The 22,010-nt window shown below is 49.7% G+C and overlaps 1 protein-coding gene and 1 long non-coding RNA gene across 3 annotated transcripts in view; one reads left to right on the top strand and one right to left on the bottom strand.

Moving 5' to 3' along the window:
* Positions 1 to 2,990: 2,990 nt before the first annotated feature.
* LOC111757021 (uncharacterized) lies at positions 2,991 to 4,643 on the bottom strand. Its single transcript, XR_002791412.2, has 3 exons — positions 4,439 to 4,643; positions 3,582 to 3,773; positions 2,991 to 3,120 (listed from the first exon to the last, which is right to left on the bottom strand). It is a non-coding gene; the product is annotated as an uncharacterized LOC111757021 (long non-coding RNA).
* The window catches only part of Zc3h7b (zinc finger CCCH-type containing 7B), a 41,015-nt gene continuing 22,364 nt past the window's right edge, over positions 3,360 to 22,010 (top strand). Inside the window, exons 1-5 of one of the 2 annotated variants that reach the window (XM_013153028.3) lie at positions 3,360 to 3,646; positions 19,042 to 19,100; positions 20,029 to 20,062; positions 20,175 to 20,372; positions 21,083 to 21,253. In XM_013153028.3, the coding sequence (XP_013008482.1) occupies positions 19,048 to 19,100; positions 20,029 to 20,062; positions 20,175 to 20,372; positions 21,083 to 21,253 (456 nt within the window). In that variant the 5' untranslated portion in view covers positions 3,360 to 3,646; positions 19,042 to 19,047. The remainder of the gene's footprint in view (positions 3,647 to 19,041; positions 19,101 to 20,028; positions 20,063 to 20,174; positions 20,373 to 21,082; positions 21,254 to 22,010) is intronic. The other variant, XM_013153029.3, reaches the window with a different exon arrangement.

The raw sequence follows: 22,010 nt of genomic DNA, 5'->3' as shown, positions 1-22,010 counted from the left end.
AATAACAGAGGTGTCTAATGGGATAAGTCTCAAGGGGGTCTCCCTCTGAATTGCACAGCATGGGAATGAATTTTTTTTTTGGCTCTTATTGCTGACTAGTAACTGTACTACATGTTTAACAGGCATTGTTTCCCACTAATGCTAGATACAACTTTATATCAATTCATGTTCTCACCTTTATTTTACAAATCAGGAAACTGAGGTTGCCCAGGATCACACAGCCAACACGTGGCAGAGCTAGGAACCTTGGTCTTCTTAACTCCACCTCACGGACATCCCCACATTGTCCAACTGAATCACCAGGCATGGCCTGTCACTGACCTTAGCCCATGATCTTGAGTTTAACCCCGAGGTGTTGATACCCGCAAATCATCAGTGATGTTGGAGAGGCATTGTTCCCTGCTTTTGTTTCTGAAAATGTCTGTCCTCTTGTGGTGGACTAAAAGCTGATGGTCAGTTTAAACACTAGCTAAACTGAATCAGCATGGGATTTAGTGTAGATGGCCCACCTAAAAAGAAGTGAGAGGATGAGAGTAGTGTTGTGGATTATCCTAAATGAGTGTTGTATGGATCTGTTGGTTCTCCTGAAGGAGCTCCTTGTCCTGGCTTCCCTGATATGAACTTGGCTGTTATGATTGGAGGAGTTCGAGACCTTGTTGTCACTGAGAATGGCTGTGGTTCACTTTGGGGGAACTCTGGTCCTTACTTCAAGCATTGCTTCCTGGCTCCAGAGGGGAAGATGTGTGCTGTTCAGTCTCCAGGAGAAGCTAGTCACACTGGCTTCCTCATATGTACTTTGCAGCCTTCATCATCAGAACTCAGGACCTCATTTTCACTGAGGATGGCTGTGATACTTTTCAGGGGAACCCTGATTCTTACTTTGAGGATTTCTTCCTGGCTCCAGTGCAGAATCCTCAACCTACTGGCACAAATCCTTCATCCCGCTGGCACAGACTTTCTGGTTTACACCGCTGACCTTTGGGCTTTCCCAGCACAGATCTATGAAACAGACTTGCATGAGTCATTGTCGTGGGCTCCAAGTTTTCGGCTGAACTCATACAGGGTATTGCCATGGGACCCAGGCTCTCAGCTGCGTTTTTTTTTTTTTTTGTCTTTTTCCTTTTTACTAGTACCAGGGATCGAACTCAGGAGTGCCTGCTTGCAAGGAAGGCGCTTATGCCGCTGAGCTAAATTCCCAGCCCCTCCAGCTGCATTCTTTAGGTCTTTATAGTATATAGAAAGACTTCTTGCACTTTCTTTGTATTTGCCTCCTTGGGTGCGCATTATAAATAATATTATAAATTATGTGTCCTGTATATAATTGTTCTCCTTGCAACCCCTAACTACAATACCTCTTCACATGTCAAAGCCTGTCTGTTGAATCTCATCTGTGAAATGGATATACTAATCTACGATTACTGTGAAAATTAAATAAGTAAATATAGCCCCAGATTTTGGCCTTTCCAGTACCTACTAGAATGCATTTATTTATTTATTTATTTTATTTTTTTTTTTGTCTTTTTCGTTTTTACCGGTACCAGGGATCGAACTCACGACTGCCTGCTTACAAGGCAGGCGCTTATGCCGCTGAGCTAAATCCCCAGCCCCCTAGAATGCATTTAAATATTCAAAATATGTCTCATAAAAAATGTCATTTTTTGGGGGCTAGGGATTTAGCTCAGCGGCATAAGCGCCTGCCTTGCAAGCAGGCAGTCGTGAGTTCGATCCCCGGTACCGATAAAAAAAGAAAAAGACAAAAAAAAAAAATGTCATTTTTTTTGTGTATGTGCTGGGGATCAAACTCACAATCTTGTATTTTCGAAGCAGGCACTTATGCCATTGAGCTAAACCACAGCCACCACAGGTGTAGTGATGCATGACTGTGAATCCAGCACTCCAGAGCTGAGGCAGGAAGATCACTGAGTTCAGCTTGGGATACACAGCAAGACCCTTTCTCAAAAAAAAAAGCCCCCCCAATTTTTTTTTTTTTTTTTTATAAAACTGTCTTACTAGGGGCTGGGGATTTAGCTCAGTGGCTTAAGTGCCTGCTTTGCAAGCCCACAGTCGTGATTTCGATCTCTGGTACCGATAAAAAAAACAAAAACAAAAAAGACCCCAAAACCGTCTTACTGTTGTATCCCAAATTGCTAAGATTGTGTCTGGCACAAATGTTTGTGGAAGAGATAACATTTGTAAAGATGAAGCCTGCCAGGCTCACAGCTGATCTGCAATAAATTAAATATACATACATGCATGTGTGGAGAAAATGAATTAAGGCGAAGAGGGAAATCACAGAGAACACTCATGGGGACGCGGGTTCGTCAGCAACCAGTGCTGCTGGGAGTGGGATGTGGGATAAATATTATTTGAATTAAAGGGTTTGGAAACTAATCCAGCTTGATCATTACTGGGTTGGAAGCAGGGCCCTGGGTGCCTACAGCGGTGGCGTCTGGTTAATCTACACTTGCCTAGTGAGTGCTCAAAGCAAGCTCAAATCTCCCTGAAAAAATCTTTGACAAAGATTCCTCCTTGGTCAAATTCTACTTCAGTTTCCCTGAACTTTGCAACCAGGCCTTGACTTTTGGACTCCTGTGTTAATCTGTGTGTTGTCCAATATTAGCAAGAATCCTATTAACTTGGTTTAGCTAGAATCCCCCACTCTCCAGCTCTGTTCGTCACCAATGTCTACTCCATTTCTTCCTCCTTCACTAGTGGCCAGGGTGATGCTTGATTAGTCAGACCCTGCCTCTATTTAGCAAGAATCCTGCTAGGTCAGTTTAGGCCTAATTCCTTACCTTTCAAGGTTTCTCTTGGTAATTTTCTACCCTTTGACCAGCCCCCCATTCCCTCTTGCTGCCTGGTTATAAATTCCCAGTCTCCATGCCGAAATGGAATTGAGACCAGGATCTCTCATGTCACTGCAGAACTCCATTCTGGAATTCTGGTCCCCACACCCACCAAGGGGAACCCTTGAATATAAAGACACAGTCTTTAACAAGTGTCATATAATTTTTTTTTCCCTTTAAACTCCCCCCCCCCCAAAGCCAAATGAGCTGCTGCTTCCTTTGGAGCCTCGGGGGTCTTCATCCACAAAAAAGGACACAAGGGGCCATCAGGGGTCTGGGGGAGAAAAGAAGGGCTTTTTACTTAGATGCTGAAAGGGTGGTGACGCTGGGTTTGTCCAACATCAGAAATGCACAACCGCCAAACGTGAATCCCCTCAAGGCCAACGGCGCTGTTTATTAGAGAAAACAAAGGTGCATTCCAGACTTGAGCTTGCGCTGGAAAGGGGGCTCCCCTCCCCCCACCCAGGTGCCGCCCACCCCTGCGCGGTGGGCGCGGCGGGCGCGGAGCGGCGCGCTCTAGGACCGAGGAGCTGAGTGCAGGGAGACGGGGCCTCCTGCGGCAGCAGCCGCGAGCCAGGGAGCCGCGGGCCGGGGCTGAGATGAACGCGGGGCGCTCGGGAGCCACGAGGACCCAGCTGCCGGGGCGGCGGCGCGGGGAGCAGGATGCGGCCGCCCGTAATTAAATAGCATTTACTCTTATTATTACTAATAATAATAATAATAACGTAATCATACCTCTAGTCATAGCATACCACTTATCGGGCTCGGCGCAGGCCCGCGGGGAGCGCAGCCCGGCCGAGGTGAGTGCTTGAGGAGGCCGGGGCCCGCGTCCGGAGCCGACGGCGGGGATCGGAGTTTGGGGTTCCCGGGGGTCGGCAGGAGGCGTTAGAAAACCCCCATCCAGGCCGGAGCCGCACGCCGTCCTCCCTGGAAATGGGGTTTTGCAAAAATAAAGCAACAGCCCTCCCCCACATCCGCATGAGCTTTCTTTGAGGATCCCTCCTTTTCTCCGGTCCCGGACCGTTGCTGCCCCATAATTTCAAAGTTGTGCGTCCGGGGCCACCTGCCGTTGGGGAAATGGCCCTGCTTCTGCAACCCCCGGGGGTGTCTTGAGATTTTCTTCTACATGGGGGTGGAGGGATCGTTTCTCGGGGTCTGGAGCTTTGGCGCTACGAGGATGCCTTACTGGCTGCGAGCAGGGGGTGGAGGGATGGCAGGGGCCCCCCTTTCCTTTTGTGTTTGGCTGGGCTCCGCAGCGCCTGGAGTGGAAGGAGCCGCGAGGAGGACGGGGAGACGCGGCCCTGACATGGGTCATCCTCGCCGGCTGCGGCCGCCACGCAAGCCCGGGGATCCGGGGCCTGCGGCCCGCCGGGCCGTGCCAGAGGGGGCGGCAGGAAAAGGGGGCGCGGTCTGGGCTCCGCTGGCAGAAGGACATTTCCGGTCGCAGGATCTGTCATTGCTTTCTGAGGGGTAACCAGTCTCTGGACTGGGAGGCTCATGGTGGGGACACCGGTGTGCAGGGCTTTAGGTCTGGTGCCTGGGGCTGGGCATCCAGTGTGGTTGATGGGTCAGGAGGCCCTGAACCTACTCACCCCTCCATCCAGCCCAGCTGCCCTCAGCTGTCAGGGGTCCACTCCAGGATCTGCTCCCTCTTCCTTTTCTTCTAAACTATCTGATTCTGTTCATGAAGTGCCCAGTTTGGGAGTCCTTCACCGAGAGACAAAGCAGGTTTCCCAGGAGGAAAAGGATCCTGTGGAAACATTTCCGCCTGGGAGAACTGGATTGCTCTGGTGCCAGCATGGCATAAATGGGAAGACTGGGGGCTGGGTCTGCACATGGAAGCCTGGATGAGGGTGAGTGGGAAGATAGGGGCTGGAGGCTGGCAGCGTGTGATCAGGGGTTTAATGTCTCATGTTGTTAGCTGGGACTTTGGTTCCTAAGCACAAGGCTTGGAACCCAGCTTCTTGTTATTTTCCTCAGCGCTTGCAATTCACCCAGTCTGATGGAAATAGCAGAATGCAGATCTTGTTGAATTTTCACACAAATGCGATAATTATAGTACATTTAGCAAATGTGTTGGACACAAAATTCTAGTGAAATTTTTTGTTCTACTACCAAGACTCCCCCCCCCCCAAATACACACAACGGTGTGTGTCTCCCTCCCTGCTTTCACCTCCCTTGGAAGTTGACTGCAAACTAGAAATGATGCCAGGCCCAGACCTGGTTGGACCAGGTTTGAGACTGGAGCTGAGAAGGGCAATCCTGTCTCCTGGAGCGAGGAGACCCGAGGCAAGAGAGATCCCTGAGCTGAGGTGGGGTTTGTGTTCCATGAATGCAGGGAGTGGAAGCTGTTGAGGTCTTGCTGGTCAGAATTTGGTTTGTTGAATATTTGGAACCTAAGAAGTTCTTTGGGAGAAGCGGATCACGTGCTTCTCAGGTATAGGGAATTTGCGGTATCAAGGGGTTTGAGTTTGAGAATCTAAAAATTAATCCTTTAAATAGTGGTTCTTGATTTATAACAAAAGACTATTTACCTGTATTGGCTTGTCGGCCCTTCACGGTGATTACTTCAGAGAGGCATTTTCAATACTCACTTTGTAGATGAGAACCCTGAGGGTGAGCGAATTGGGTGTCTTGCTGGAAACTCACACAACAGAGCTAGAGTCCTGCCTGGTTTTCTGATTCCAAATCATCACCCTTTCTGAGAGTGCTGGCTGTCTGGCCAAAAGTACTTTTCAGTGACCCCTGGAGCAGCTGTGGGGTAGGTTTGAGCACTCACATCGAGGCTGGAAAGGCTAAGTTAGTTCTAGTGATCCAGTGAAACAATGAGAAAATGCCCAACTCTTAACTAAAGTCAGTACATTGGAAGCCCAGAGAACAGAGCCCAGTGTAACCTGAAGAAGTTAGGGATGACTTCCTATAGGAAATGGACTGGTTTTGTGAAAATGGAGGGGCGTGGCGGGTTGGGAGAAGAGGAAAAGAAGTCCTGGGTTTGCAGTGGTCATCTCATTGCTGGGAGGGTGGTGACTTAAGTCTCTATAATTAGGTAGTTCGGTGAGGAGTATGCATTTTTATCTCTAGTTCACTGTCCAGTTCACTGATAATTTGAGGATACGGGCTGGGGGTTTAACTCAGCAGCGTAAACTCCTGCCTGGCAAGTGTGAGGTGGTGAGTTCCATCTCCAGTACCAAAAAAAAAAAAAAGTATAAATTGAGGAACACAGGATTTGTGTGTTCCTATCATAAGGTCACCCTGCTAGCCTCCTGATTCTGGAGGGTGCTGCAGGTCACACTGAAAGGTCCCCTCCTATCTTGTTCTACTCAGCTAGGTCAGTGTCCCAAGGCAGTGGCAGAAGAATGCCCTGAAGGTGGAGATCTGTGCTGGTTCCTTAGTGCGCCCAGACCCTGCTGCTACCTTGAAAGAGCTAGGATACAGATAGGGAGGACTAATCTGAGTTTCCCAAGGACAGGAGCTGAGCCTAATCAGACCCTGTGCTCCACCGTCGTGCACTTGCCAGGAGGACACACGGGACCATTGTGTTGTCAAATTGCATTATGCTCCAGTGTGGAGGAGGGAGGTTTGTTTTGCTTGGAGTGGGAGGTCTTCCTAGAAGGCCCATGTGAATAGCTAGGGATGCCACTGCACTTGGAATAGATACAGAGACATACAAAGGTGGGGACAAGCAAAGAAGGAACAGGTCATCTGGGACAGTCTCAGTACAGGGGGGCCAGACATGAAGGTGGGTTCAAGTCAGGCTCTGTAGTTCTCAGAGCCTCAGTTTCCTATCTGAAAATGAGCCCCAAGATTTGATATTTGATGGTGACCCATTCCTGGGGATCAGGCAATAAGCTCAGATGAAAGTAGCTGGAGGGATTTTTTTAAAAATTTTTTTACTAATTTTTTGTTTGTTTTTTGAGATAGGGTCTCATTGTGTTCTTCAAACTGGCTCCAACTATTAGCCCATGTTGGCATCTAATGTAGCGCAACTCTCCTGCATCAGCTTCCTGAGTTCAAGTGTATGCCACCATGCCTGGCTTCATTTTGTTTTTCTAGTTTAGCAAATACTGGCTTGGCAGTTTCCCCAGTGATCAGGCCCCCGAGAGTGCGTTGGGCTAGATTAATTTAAGCCTCTCCCAGCCTTAGCGGTAGGCGCTGTGATTCTCCCATCTTACTGATAGCATGGAGATAGGGTAGGTGATCTTGTACAAGTAGCAGAGACCCAGAGAAAATCCAGGCGGTGTGGCTGGGCTGCTGACCCAGGCTGGGAGCAGTGAGGGAGAGTGGCCCACAGATGGGCCTGAGCATGAGCAGATCGTGGAGGTAGGTGTCTTCCGAGGAAGGCCTGCTGCACCCAGCACCTGGAGGCTGCCGCACTTGAAGGCCTGCTGGTGGAGTGACTAGCAGGGCGCCCTCTGGGGCCCCCGTGGAAGCTAGCTCCTTTTATTACATTTAGTGGCCTGCAGAAAGATGGCTCATTTTCCTTCCTCTGTCATCACCAGCCATGGGGCTCCTTCCCACCTTATTTATTTCTCCCAGCGAGGCTGTGGTGGGTTCTGCAGGTGTGGTTTGCTGGGACACCAGCCACACTGTCCCAGGAAGGGAAGGCGGCATCTCTGCTTCCTGAATGCATCTTCTCCATTTCAGAACCGCCTGACCCACCTCAGGTCAGTTGCAGCTCCTGAGCCCATGTCAGAGGCTGAGACAGGATGGCAATAATGACAGCAGCCACCATATATTTAATACCACTGTGTTGGCACCGTGCTTGGCACCTTCTGTGCCTTCTCTCCTGGACTGTGCTTAATAACTGTTTGAGGCAGGTCCCATTTTGTGGGCAGGGAGACTGGTTCAGAGAAATTAAGAAACGCAGTCACAATTGCTGGGCATGGTGCTGTATGCCTATAATTCCAGCACTCAGGGCTGAGGCAGGAGGATCGCTGTAAGTTCCAGGCCAGCCTGGATACATAGTGAGACCTTGTCTGAAAAAACCCAAAAGGCGGGCGGGAGGTATAGCTGCGTAAGCACCTGCCTAGCAAGCACAAGGTCCTCAGTTTGATTCCTGGTCCAAAAAACAAAACAAAACAAACAAGACAAAGAAAAGAAACATATCCAAGATCACAAGTATGATAAAACAGGAAGTCCGATGGAGCCAGGCCTGTGGGACTCCAGAGTCTAATGTCTTTGCTGACCTTCAGGAAAGGTTCCATCAGGTTGCCTCCAGTTGGTACTCATCTATTTTCTCCTTTTTATGGTGCTGGGGCTGGAACCCAGGGCCTCGTACAGGTTCCACAAGCACTCGATCTGCCACTGAGCTTCACTGGCACTTGTTCTTTTCTGCCCTGTCTTCCTGAGGTTTGTAGGTGTTTGTGCCGCAGTCAAGACCATTTATTGTCAAGACCATCTTTCAAGGTCAGGTGTATGCCTGTGTTTCAGAAGAACACTGAACTGTCGCCCGCTCTCTGCTCTCTGGCTCTTCCTACCAGTTCCCCACTGTGACTCAGAATGGGGTGTCCTCTGCAGGGGCCAGTGGCTGTGTTTTCTGTTCGGTGCATGTCGCCCTCTACAACTTCCTGAGATAGCCTTCCCCCAGCAGGAGCAGTGACCAGCAGCAGCTGCTCTCAGGCCAGGAGCCACAGAGCTCTGGGTGATCGTTTTGTTCTTTTTGTTTGTTTCTGATTTCCAAGGATTTCATGAACTTCTGCTATCTACATTTGTCTGTTTTTTTTTTTTTTTGGTCTTTTGGAGATGGGGTCTCCCTATGCAGTTCAGGCTGATGTTGGCCTTTGTAGCCCAGACAGGTCTTGAATTTGTGACAGTCCTCCTGGTTCAGCCTCCTGAGTGCTGGGATTACAGGAGTGCACACCACACCAGGTTCTTCTTTTTTTTTGTCTTTTTCCTTTTTTATTGGTACCAGGGATCGAACTCACGACTGCCTGCATGCAAGGCAGGCGCTTATGCCGCCGAGCTAAATCCCCAGCCCCACCAGGTTCTTCTGTCCATCTTTATTTATTTATTTATTTATTTTGGTGTTGGGAATTGAACTCACAACCTTGTGTTGGCCAAGCAGGCACTTAAACCTGCTGAGCTACCCCACCCCCACCTCTGGCCCTATGTCTGTTGTTAAAGGAGGATTATTTTTCACGTCTGTTAGTACCACATCTGGTAGTTTTAGGTGAAGAGTCTGGAGTCTGGACCTTGTAGCCCAGAGTGAGGGTTGGACCTTCCCAAGCAATTTGGCCCCAGGTTTCTGGAGGGTGACACGAGGTGATGCAAGTAAAAACCCTGTGTACCCAGATGGCCGCAGGAGGGAGGAGGGTTACGCCTTGTTGCCGATTCTTGGTTTGGCTGGGGTAGTGACTGGGGGTGGGGAGAAGCCTAGGAGCTTTCCTGAGTGCGGTTTCTGGGAAAGGTGGCCAGTGGCAAAGAAAACAAACTGTGGGTTGCTGAGGCCAGTGGGCATCCGTTTTCACACTCGGGCCTTAACCTGCATTCCACACGGGGCCTGGGGGGCAGCCAGCAGGGCTGGCTTTCTTCCTCAGCAGCAGTGTGGCCTTGGGCCAGTCAGGATGCCATCCAAGCCTGGCTCTTCTGTGGACAGTGCCTTTGGGGTCACTGTGCTTCCAAGTCTTCTCAGAGGCCTCTATATTTGTTTGTTTTGTTTTGTGGTACTGGGGGTTGAATCTAGGGCCTTTGAATTGAGCTACATCCTTAACTCTTTATTTATTTATTTTTTGTTTGCTTTTTAAGACAGGCTCTTTCTATATAGTTCAGGCTGGTGTGGAGCTCACCCAGACTGGCCTTGAATTTGAGTCAATTTTCTGGTCTTTTTTTTTTTTTTTGATACTGGGAATCAAACTCATACCCTGAGCTTGCCAGGCAGATGCTGTGACACTGAGTTACATCCCAGCCCCCATCTTTTTTTACTTTAAGACTAGGTCTTTCCACCAGGTGTAGTGGTGCACTCCTGTAATCTCAGCACTCAGGAGGCTGAGGCAGAAGGATCACTGTGAGTTTGAGCCCAGCCTGGGCTACATAGTGAGTTCAAGGCCAGCTCAAACTATGTCTCAAAAGAGGAAGAAAAAAAATAAGTAAAACAAGGTCTTTCTATATTGCTCAGGCTGAGCTCAAATGTGCAGCTCTCCTGTCTCAGCCTCCCAGAGTGCTGGCATTATAAGTGTGCACTACCACACCTGGCTTCCAGCCACTGTGTTTAAAATGTATGAAGAAAGTTAGGCATGGTGGTGTATACTTGTAACCTTAGCACTTGAGAGCCTGAGGCAGGAGGGTTGTAGTGAGTTCAAGACTGCTTGGGCTACACAGTGAGTCCAAGGCCAGTCTGTACTACGAAAGGAGACTGTCTCCCACCAAAAATAAGACAAAAGTAAAATTAAATACATGGGATTACCAAGGGAACTGGTTCTCCTGAAATATAACTGGACTTTTTTCTGAATTCACCAAAAGGCTAGGTATGGCAGCGACTCTGATAGAACTGTGATTTGGAAGTTGTGATGAGCTCGAACATTTTATTGCGTGTGGTAACTGCAGTGTAACAGGAAGGTTCCAGCAGCCACGGGCACACGGAGCTGGAGACTGTGACCGCAGTGCGCTGTGTGTGGCCTGTGTGCATCATTGGAGGCATCATTAAATATCAGGCAGGGTGATGAGATGTTTTCTTGTCCAACTTTATAGCCCCTGAATTTTTTTTTTTTGTACCAGGAATCAAACTGGTTTCAAATTTTTTTTTTTTTCTTTTTCATTTTTATCGGTAGTGGGGATCGAACTCACGACTGCCTGCTTGCAAGGCAGGTGCTTATGCCGCTGAGCTAAACCCCCAGCCCCAGGAATCAAACTGGTACAAAGCAAGCGCCAGGCCTTGATCCCCCTGAATTTTCTCCATTGAGAATCTACTGGGCATCAGAGAGATAAGATGTGATCCCTCCGTGACCTTCATGGAGCAGAGGGTCCTGTGATGGGCAGATATCCTCATAGAGACCATGGGGAGTGAATAAATAAAGCCTGGGACAGCATCTGCAGTGTCTGCCGCGTGGAAAGCCTGCTGCTCTTTCATTCAGCTCCAGCCATGGTGCAGGCAGGTAGAGCGGGGTACATAGGTCGGCAGAGCGGTACCTCTTTTTTTTTTTTTTTTTTTGTCTTTTTCCTTTTTATCAGTACCGGGGATCGAACCCATGACTGCCTGCTTGCAAGGCAGGCGCTTATGCCGCTGAGCTAAATCCCAGCCCCTAGAGCGGTACCTCTTTTGGGTTAGGAGGCAATAGCCTCCATGCAGAGCCCACTGCCAAGCTGCGAATCCAGCCCCACTCCTGGGTAATTGTACAGCTCTGCCAGATTACCTCACCTCCTATTCTTTGGCTTCTTTGTCTGTAATAGTTCCTTCCTCTGGGATGTCTCGAAGACTGAGCTTGTGTTTGAGGCTCTCAAGGCGATGACTGGGAGGAGGCCGTGGTTGTCGATGCTGGCTGAGTGCGCGTCTTTCCTCCTGCCTAGGATTCCTGGGCTTCTCAGAATGAGCTCCATGGCCCTCAGCTCTGTTGCCCCAGACTGCTCAGAGATGAACCAGATGCAGATCTGTCTTCTAGGAGTTCATAGTTTGGTGGGAGAGGGTTGTTATTATCATTTTTGTCTTTATGCTAGGGCTGGAACCCAGGGCCTCACATGTGCTGAGCAAGTGCCCTACCACTGAGCTGGCCCCCAACCCCCACGTGTAATTTCAGTTAGCTAGGGCAGGTGTGAAGTTCAGGATTTGGGTGGGGGTTTAGGAAGGAAGGCTTTCTGATGGAGGAGACATCTAGGTGGGCTTTAAAGAAGGCCTGGGAGCTAGGAGTGATGGACCCCAGTATTCAGGAGACTGAGGCAGGAGGATCAGCAGCAGTGTGATGCCAGTGTGGGCTATGTAGTAAGTTCAAGGTCAGTTTGACTACATAGTGAGAACTATCTCAAAAACAACAATACAAAATACAAAAACAACCCTAGATGAGGAAAATGTCCTCCCACCCTCCACAGACCAGGAAGCTACATGGCCCATCCTTGCCAGGGTGACATTCCAGGGCAGACCACAGGGCCAGGGGAGGTCAGGCAAATTCTGCAGTGCTGCGGATAACAGCACCAGGACTTGGACTTTGTCCTGGCACTGGTATGGTGTCATGGGAGGTTCTATTTGTTTTTCAACTTTTTATTTACAGGAAGTTGCAAAAATAGTACAAAGAGTCTCCTTTATGTAGCTTTCCCTACTGGTGACTTTTTTGTTTCATTTTGGTTTTGTTTTGGTGCTGGAGATGGAATTCAGAGCCTTGCGCATGCTAGGCAAATGCTCTACCATTGAACTACACCCTCAGCTATTTTTATTTTGAGACATGATCTTGCTAAATTGGCCCGGCTGGTCTAGAATTTGCGATTTTCCTGTCTCACCTTCCTGTGTAGCTGGGATTCCAGACATGTGCCACCACACCTGGCTGTTGGTGACATCTTATGTAGCCATGGTACATTTTCAAAACTAGAAAACCTGCCTTGGCACATTACACAACCCTAAAGAGCTTTATGCTGTTTTCATCTTTGGTTATCTCTCAACATTTGTGTGTATACCTGTGGTTTCACTATGTAGTCAGGGCTGACCTTGAACTCACAGTGACCCTCCTGCTTAGATCCTGGGATTACAGGCATGCACCAACACACCTGACTCTTCAAAAGATTTTGAGCAAGACAGCAACACTGGCTTATGTGTTAGACAGAGACTCAGATGCCCTAGTGGGGGCAGATTGGAGGGGCTGTTGGAGGCTGTTATCAAGAGGCGATGTGGACCAGTGAGGCAGCCTGGGTGCTGAGAAGATGGGAGGGGCTGCAGAAAGGAGAAATGTTTGGAAGGTCAAGGTGAAAAGGAATCAGGAATTCACTGGGAACAGATAATGCTCTGAGCTCTTCAGACCAGAGGATAACGGAGGAGGAAGAACAGGAAAGCAGCTGAGTTTAGTTGGGAATGTTTAGTGGGCGGAAACCCAGCCTGGAATGGGCACTGGAGAAGACTGTGGACACACTAGGTCTTTTTTTTAATGTTTTATTTTTTGTCTTTTTGAGACAGGGTCTCTCTGTGCAGTTCAGGCTGGCCTTGAGTTCACTTTGTACGTCAAGCTGGTCTCGAACTCCCAACGATCCTCCTGCTTCAGCCTCCTGAATGCTAGGATTACAGGCATGAGCCACCACACCTGGCGACACAGTGGGTCTTAAAGGAGGAGTAGAAGTTGGCTAAGTGTGTCGTGGGAATGTTATTCCAGGCAGAGGACCCAGGACTAGGAAAAGTGTGGCGGACATAAGCAGTGCAGGCATTCAGTAGGCTCCAGGTGCCACTTTTGAGAAGACAGAGGTTCAGGTATCAAACACTGGGGAGGGGGCGAGCCTGGCAGGAGGAAGAGACCCATGAGTCATCTGTATGACTCATGAGATCAGGAAACAACACAGGTGCTCATCCAGGGAAGACAGGAGTGCTGTCCCTTAGGTAGAAGCTCACAGCATTGGTCTTGAGACCTGGCAGAGCAAGAGCAGCCCCCAAAAGACACAGAACAGGAACATTTGGACCCCCAAGAGTAGTGAAGAGGATTTGAGAAGGGCATAGGAGCACAGCTTCATAGTAGACAGGAAGTGGCAGGTGCAACCCAGCGTCCAGGAAGACGAAAGTGAAATGCTGTCCCTCAGCTGGGCTCAGCAGCAAGGGGTGTTTGAGTCTGGGAGGCCTTTGGTAAGTGCCATGCAGGGGCTGGGGTAGGAGCTGGAGTGGAGGAAGGATATGACAGTGTAGCCAGCTCCTTCAGGAAGTGTGACCAACACAGGAGGAGCCTTGTGTGTGTGTGGGGGGGGGGATCAGGGCTCAGAGGAGGGAAATACTGGGGTGGGAAAGGCTGGAGTGATGGAGGTGGGTCCTAGGGTGGGCTGTCATTGCCTAGTGGGAGACGGTGACGGTGTTGGCAGGGACCCTGGGTCCTGCAGCCAGGCTGCGGGTATGAATCCCAGCTCCATCATTACCAGTCAAGTAATGCGACCTGAGACAAGTCACTTCACCTCCCTGACTCCTCCTCTGCAACTCAGGGATGCTAACAGTATCTGTCTCAGAAGGCAGGCGGCTTCAGAGCTTTGAGGAAGTTATCAGCTGTATCTTGATGGCCTCCAGTACATGGGAACCGGTCAACTGTTGTGAGTGTAGTTGTAATCATTTTTTCCCCTTGTTTATTTTTTTGATACTAGGAATAAACTCAGGGGCATTGTACCACTGAGATATATCACAGCCTGTCTTTCTTTCATTCATTTGTTCTTTCTTCCTTCCTTCCTTCCTTCCTTCCTTTCTTTCTGTACTGGGGATCAAACTCATGCCCTTGCACTTGCCAGGCAGGTGCTGTGCCACTAAGCTAATATCACCAGCCCTTTATTTTGTGACAGGGTCTCACTAAGTTGCCCAGGCCGACCTTCAGTTGAAATCTCACTACCTCAGCCTCTTGAGTAACTGGGGCTACAGGTGCACACCAAATCCATTCATTCCTGTCTATAAAATGGCTGGTGGGTGAGTTGATACTCATTCATTCATTTTACCAAAGCATAGGTAATCATGAGGGTTTGAAAAAATTGGCACAGTCCCTCCTGGTTTAATGAAAATCCGAGTCTCTAAAATTGTCTTTGTTTGTTTGTTTGTTTGTTTTTGAGACAGGGCCTCATTTTATAGTGCAGGCTGGCCTTGAACTCACTATGTAGCTCAGGCTGGCCTCAAATTCTCAGTGATCCTCCTGCCTCAGCCTCCTGAGTGCTCAGATTACAGGCATGCATAACAATGCCTGACTGTCATTTTCAAACCTTTCCCCAAAATAGAAACAAAACAAAACAAAACATTCTCCTCATCTCCAGGTCAGTGGTTTGCTCTCTCCTTCAGGAAGAACAGCTCACTAACATTTTGGCACTAACATTTGGCACTGGGTTTAAAGGCAAACACTCATGCCACTGATTCCCACTCAGTCCTGTCCTACTGGGTTGCCTTCAAGTCAATTATCTCATCTTGTATTTCCATTTACGAGAATAATACTTGCTGTGTGCAAAAAAATCCAAACCATGCTGAGGAGAGCGGAAAAGAATGGATTCTGTGCCTTGTTTCTCCGACAGCTATTACTCCCCACAGGGAAGCAGATAATTTGGAGAATATTCTTTTTTTTTTGTCTTTTTCATCGGTACTGGGGATCAAACTCACGACTGCACACTTGCAAAGCAGGCGCATATGCCACTGAGCTAAATCCCCAGCCCCGAGAATATTCTTTCATATTCCGTCTTTACATGTAAACACACATCACATGCAGATTTGATCCTCCAACACAAGTGTTTTGAAATCTGCTTTTTAAATTTCTCAACCACACATGGAAGTGTCTCCAAAACAAGTTGATTTCAGTAGTCACACTGTATTCTGTGGTAGGAAAATACTACAATTTAATTAGGTTCCTTCTCTCCTGCTGAAGTTAAGACTACTTTTAGTTTTTTCTTCATTCTGAAAAATACCATGCCCCTCTGCAAATGTTCAGTACTTCTACAAGGATGTGGCAAAGGTAAATTCTCAGAAGTGAAATTTCCAGGTCCAAGAAATCAGACATCATTTGAAAGACTTTGGAGCTGCAAGTAACACACTTCCTACCTCAAAACAGGAATTTGCACACAAAAAAAGGAGGTTGCACAGTTCTGGGGCACTGGGGTTTAATTTTGGGGGTTGGAATGGTCACTAAATACCTTTCAGATTTTTTCCTCCTCTGCCATCCCTGGCGGACTCACCTTATTATACTTTGGAAATACAATGGAAGGAAAAAGAGAAGGGGGTGCTTTTCTTTCCCAGAAGCCCATTGTCTGTGTTCTCCTCCTTTCTCATTGGCCAGGATGATGTCACATGCCCTAACCTAGCCAATCACTGCCAGAGGAAAAGGACTGTTATGATTGGCTTAGCCAGAGCCAGAGGACTGCCTGCTCATTTTGATAGAGATTGCTAAGCAGCATCACAAAGATGGTTCCAGTTCACACACTCAATGACTAGGCTTCGAGAATACCTGTTTCTCTACTCTCATCAACCAGGCTTTCTTCTTATCCTAGTCTCTTGAGTGTCAAAGGGGTCTTTTATCAGTGAGATGGAGTGTCTTTTATTAGTGATTTATATTTCCTGCGAGTTTCCTATTCTTTGCTCATCTCCTTTTTTTTTTCAATCTTGAGTTTTATTGGTACCTGTTTGCAGTACATAGTGATTACATTCATCGTTTGGGCTTGGTCCATGAACATAACATGTCTTAATTTTTTTTTTTTAACATCGTAATTCTTTTTTATGTCCCTTCTCCATCCTTTCCTCCCCCTCCCATCTCTTGGTCCCCTTCATCTCTTCAATAATAATGATTATAGAATAATAATACCTAATGTTTAATTCAGTGCTTATTGTATGCCAGATGTCCTATTTAACTCAAAAATTCTACACAGTAGACATTATCTTCACTTTCAACATGAGACAAGTGAGACACTAGGAAATCAAGTGGAGAACTTGGGTGGACCAGGTGTGCACCTGGCCACGTAGTCACATGCTGTGCAGACACACTGAGGCAATCCTTTCTTGTTGGGTCCTTAGTTCACAGCTGTATTTTGGTAAACAGCTCAATTGAGGCAGGTGTAATATGAAATGCCTAAATTCTAAGAACCCTTGAGTTGGGGATGTGGAAACTGTTCTGCCTGGCTGCAGGACCTGGGCACATCTGGGCCCTCATTCATTTATTTGTTCTTCCTTATCTCACTCTCTCTCTCACTCACTTTCTCCCCCTCGCTCCCCATTCTTCCTTCTTTTCTCTAATATAGGGATTGAACCCAAAGGGTTCCCACTGAGCTACATGCCCAGCCCTTTTTATATTTTCTTTTGAGACAGGTCTTGCTAAGTTTCTAATGTAGCAAGACTGAACTTGAACTTGGTATCCTCATGCCTGAGCCTCCCAGAGTGCTGAGATTAGGGACATTCATTAGCACCTCTCCTGTCTCAGTCTAGATACCTTTTTTTATTTGTTTGTTTTAAATTTTTTTTTTTTTTGTCCTTTTCATTTTTATTGGTACGGGGGATCAAACTCACGCCCGTCTGCTTGCAAGGCAGATGCTTATGCCGCTGAGCCAAATCCCCAGCCCCTGTTTGTTTTTGGTACCAGGGATTGAACTGGTACCAAATGACCTCGCCCTTGCCTGGTAGCACTTACACTGCTGAGCTAAATCCCCAGCCCCACCTGTTTCAGTCTAATCCGGAATTTGTTGGTTGTTTTTGGTTTTGTTTTGGTTTTTTTGTCCCAAATGCTTTTTTTTCTTCCTTTAGGTGCCCTCTCCTGGTTGTGCCTGAAGTGCTCATGTAACTCTCAAGGGACCCACCTCTCTTTAGTTGAGAATAACTGACCCTTTTACCACTCTCTCAACACAGGCTACTGTAACAAAATGCCATAGACTCTTGGCTGGGGATTTAGCTCAGTGGCACAAGTGCCTGCCTGGCAAGCACCACAAGGTAGTGAGTTCAATCCCCAGTACCAAAAAAACACCAAAAACCCATAGACTTATGGTTGACCATGTTCACAGCAGTGCTATAATTTGTATGTCCCGCTGCTGGGAGTGGGGTAAGGGATAGTTACACACGTACTACTGGTGGTTCAGACTGGCCAGAATGTGTTAAACAGCAGGTACTTATTTTCTTGAATTCTTGAGGCAAAAATCTTAGATCAAGGTGCTGGCTGAAGCCAGGCAAGATGACTCATGCCTGTAATCCCCGCTGCTTGGGAGGCTCAGACAGGAGAGTTACAAATTTGAGGACATCCTGGGCAGTTTAACAAGACTATGGAGGGGGAGAATGTAGCTCATCAATAGAGCACTTGCCTGGCATGTGCAAAGCCCTCTGCCCCTCTGCTAGATTAGCACTGCCCATGCCAGGGGCAAGCTCTGACCCCCTGGCCTGTGGCTCCTCAGGCTCTGTGTACCTCAGATGAGCAAGGGGTGATGGGGCCACTTAGAGAGGAGAAGGACATGTGGGGAAGAGATTGCTTTGCAGTTTAGGCAGTAGGGAAGCCCATAGGCTTTGCTGTGGTGAAGGCCTGAGGGCTTTGTTTTACCGATGGGTTGGCTGAGAGACCAAGGCCACTGCCACCGGCCTCATGTGTCAGGACAGGGTCACGGCTAGTGTCTTACCCAGAGTCCCTTGTAGTGTATTTAGCTGAGAGAGAAGCAGTACTGGCCCACACGTCTACTGTTACTGATCAGCTCCCAGCCCTCGAGGTAGTCTGGGTGTCAGGAGCTGCAGTTCCCTCATCTTCCCCTGGGGACAGTGTGGTCCAAAATCACATCCTACAATGTGATCTAAAACACTAGATGGACCCAGGCCTCCACCTGCATACCTTGAGGGCCAGCAGGTATGTGGTGGTTGGGGGAACGGGGATGCCATTGCTTGCAGGGAGCTCCTAGGGTGGGGCCTGTATCATAGTCACTCCGTCCGGCATGCACTGCATGGTGTGGACTGGGTGGCCACAGGTGCCGTGGAGTGGGTGGAGGGACTCGGGATGGGGCCCCAGGTGCTGGCATTGCCCAGATGAGATGGGCACACTGGTTGTCTATCCGGCTGTTCTCCCAGGGTGCACAGAGGTGTTGCTGGCTGGCGGGTTGTGTGTCATGGTGTTCCCTAAGCGCCAGGGTCCTCGTGGGACGTGACAGTGAAGGCACTGACAGTCCATCCAGCACAGTCGGCTTGGCTGGGACCATGGGCCAGTACTGAGTGTCCCTCGCGCCTTCATTCGTCAGCCATCAGTTTGCATTTTCTGTGTCTTTCTCTATACTATGGAGTTGGATGGTAATACAAGGTCTTTCCCAGGAATCTGAGGGTGTCCCAGGTAGTATGGATCCCAGGCCATTAGTGAAGGACAGGCTGCCTTAATGCAGCCTTTACTCACTGAGGACACTGGACAAACCGAGCTACACAGAACGAGGGCCCGCAGGGTGGTGGCTTGGTCTGATGCTGACAGTCCCCGTAGACCCTGAAATGGCTCATCTTCTTTACAGACCCTGTGGCCCTGTGGAGCTGGATGAGCCTTGGGGGAAGGGGTGGGGCAGGGCAGGGCATCGGCCTGCTCTGGCCGTGCTGCTCACTGATGGGCTGCATGCACTCTCCCTCCAGAGACTGATGGAGAGGCAGAAACGGAAGGCGGACATCGAGAAGGGGCTGCAGTTCATTCAGTAAGCAGTGGAGGGCAGGGCGGGCTGGGTGGGCAGCCTGGAGCCCCCTAAAGCCACACTTGCAGTTTCTCCTTTTGCCCCTGCTGGCTGAGGCCAGCTTATGGTACTTTTGCAGGCACTGGGACCAGACAGGTTTGAGTGGGGAAGGGGCTGGCAGGGCAAAGGCATGAACTCCACAGGCCTGCACCCCGGCCCTGGGCACCCTTGGGTCTTGTGCATTCTGTCAGTCTTTGAGTACCCACCACCTCTGCCCCAGTACTTCCTGTTTCTTCTCTTGCAAGCCTGCAGGCATCCAGGGATCTAATAAATTGTTAATCTCCACTTAGGGGCTGTGTACTATCTTTTAGGCTCTGCTCCATATTCTTCCATCCTTTTTTACCCCCTCAATACTGAGGATTGAACCCAGGGCCTTTGCACTGAGCTGTATCCTCAGGCCCCCCCCCTTTTATTTTGAGACAAGGGTCTCACCAGGCTTGGTTTGAGCTTGCAGTTCTCCTGCCTCAGCCTCCCTGGAATAACTGGGATTATAGGCATGTGCTTTTCTGCTGCTTCTGACCTGCACTCTTGCTTCTGGAGCTCCTGTGCCCTCCCCTCTTCCTGCCTTTTCCAGGCCCAGGAGACCCCAGGCCCAGTCCAGCTCCCCATTCCCCAAGAGTCATGGATCCCCTGGTCTGTGAGAAGAGAGTGGTTTCCTGGGGGAGGGTGCTGGTACCTGCTGCTCTCTCAACACCTGGGGGAGCCCAGCTCTCTGCAGGGAAAATGCAAATGGAGCAGCCTGTGCGCTGTTCTCCCCCTTGGCCCCAAGGCAGCAAGGACTGAGATGGGGGAATGGCACTTGCGTCACCTTAGGCCTGCAGTTCTATTTGGGCCTCCCCAAACTGGCAGCTGTGCTCTCACTCAGCCCCATGTCCCTCTCTTTCCCTGCCAGGTCAACCCTCCCCCTAAAGCAAGAGGAATATGAGGTGAGTGTCAGCTGCTGGGCTGGGTGAGGGGATAGGCGGGTATCAGAAGAGGGGGTCTGGGCACTGGGGCAGCAGGGAGCAGCCCTGAGTCCATGTTCCCAACCCCACACAGGCCTTCCTGCTCAAGCTGGTGCAGAATCTGTTCGCCGAGGGCAATGACCTGTTCCGTGAGAAGGACTATAAGCAAGCCCTGGTGCAGTACATGGAGGGGCTGAATGTGGCCGACTACGCTGCCTCCGACCAAGTGGCCCTGCCCCGAGAGCTGCTGTGCAAGCTGCATGTCAACCGGGCCGCCTGCTACTTCACCATGGTGAGCCTTGAGCCCCTCTCCTGCCCTGCTGTCCTCACACCTTGGGTGCCGCCTCCTGCCTAGACCCCAGCACTCAATCCCTTCAGCATCACAGACTCCCCAGGAGAGCTTTAAATGCACAGGTGAGCTGGGCATGGTGGCTTAAATCCATCATGCCAGCCACTCTGGTGGCTGGGGCAGGAGGATCACTCTAGCCCAGAAGGTGGAGGCCAACCTGGGCAACAGAGCAAAACACCAAGTCCAAAAAAAAAAAAAAATGGATGCAGATGCATAATAAAAAGTGTTTAGAAACAGCCTGATAGGGGCTGGGGATTTAGCTCAGCGGTATAAGCGCCTGCCTTGCAAGTGCATGGTCATGAGTTCGATTCTCGATACCAATAAAAAAAAAAAGAAAAGAAACAGTCTGATATCCTAGCCCTGTCCCAGATAAGCTGAGTTAGAATCTTGGGGTGACCCTGGGCATTGGAGTCTGACCCACCTCTTCCCTCCCGTCCCTCACCCCAGCACCCTCACGTTCTTTCCCGATTTCCCCTTAGAGCTCCAGCCTCCTCCTTCCCTCCCTGGCCTCCTCTCCCACTGCCTGTCTTAGACCCCAGCACTGCACCCTAGTGCTGCTTGGGAGGGAAAGGAGTGGAAGGGAAGGGAGGCTGGCATCCGGCCTGGGGAAGCGCCGGCACCCGAGGGAAGGTGAGCGAGGGTCATAGCAGCAGCTCCTTCCCCAGGGTCTGTACGAGAAGGCGCTGGAAGACAGCGAGAAGGCGCTGGGCCTGGACAGCGAGAGCATCCGCGCGCTCTTCCGCAAGGCGCGCGCCCTGAACGAGCTGGGCCGCCACAAGGAGGCATACGAGTGCAGCAGTCGGTGCTCCCTGGCGCTCCCCCACGTGAGTCCAGCCCAGCCGCTCCTCCTGAGCCCCGGGCCCTCCGCAGTGACCCAGAGTTGCAGATACCAATGCAGAGTTGGCACGGAGCTTGGCGGCGCCGACCGCATGCGGTGCTGGCACCTCGTGAGGGGCATTAACTCACCCCTGTCCCTGCCACGGCCCTGCAAGGCTGATCTCTTTTTTGTACCTCATTTAAAGGTAAAGGAGGCAGGCACAGTGGCATATGCCTGTGATCCAAGCAGTCAGGGAGGCTGAGGCAGGAGGCTTACAAGTTCCAAGTCCAGCTTGGGCAACTTAGGCAGTTAGTAAGACCTTGTCTTAACATTAAAAATCAGTTGTTAAAAAAAAAAAAAAAAGTAGAGAGGGCTGGGGGTTTAGCTCAGTGGTACAAACGTCAGCCAGACAAGTGCCAGGTCATGAGTTTGATCCCTGATATAAAAAAAAGGAAAAAAAGTAGGGGGAACTGGCAATATGGGCTCAGTCCACAGTACTCTGAAATCACAGAGGAGTGGAGAGAAAGGAATTATCAAGAGCACAGCTAAGGGGAGGCAGGACCCACAGGGCTGTGCTCTCCATCTCTGCACTCTGTTGCTGTGAGGATGAAAGTGGGGCCGTATGTGCCGGGGTCTTAGGATTGGACTTGTCAGCTGGTGAGAACACAGCAAGGGCAAATGACCACACACAGCTGGACACCCGTCCCCTCCACAGTAGAATTCACTTACTGTTCTCTGGTCCTGTTTGGTTCATAATTAATGTT

This window comes from Cavia porcellus, unplaced genomic scaffold (assembly GCF_034190915.1).
Source record: "Cavia porcellus strain 051 isolate PalLab524CR breed Dunkin Hartley unplaced genomic scaffold, mCavPor4.1 scaffold_40, whole genome shotgun sequence".
In the NCBI taxonomy this organism is placed as follows: Eukaryota; Metazoa; Chordata; class Mammalia; order Rodentia; family Caviidae; genus Cavia; species Cavia porcellus.
This window is presented reverse-complemented; position numbering and strand designations above follow the sequence as displayed.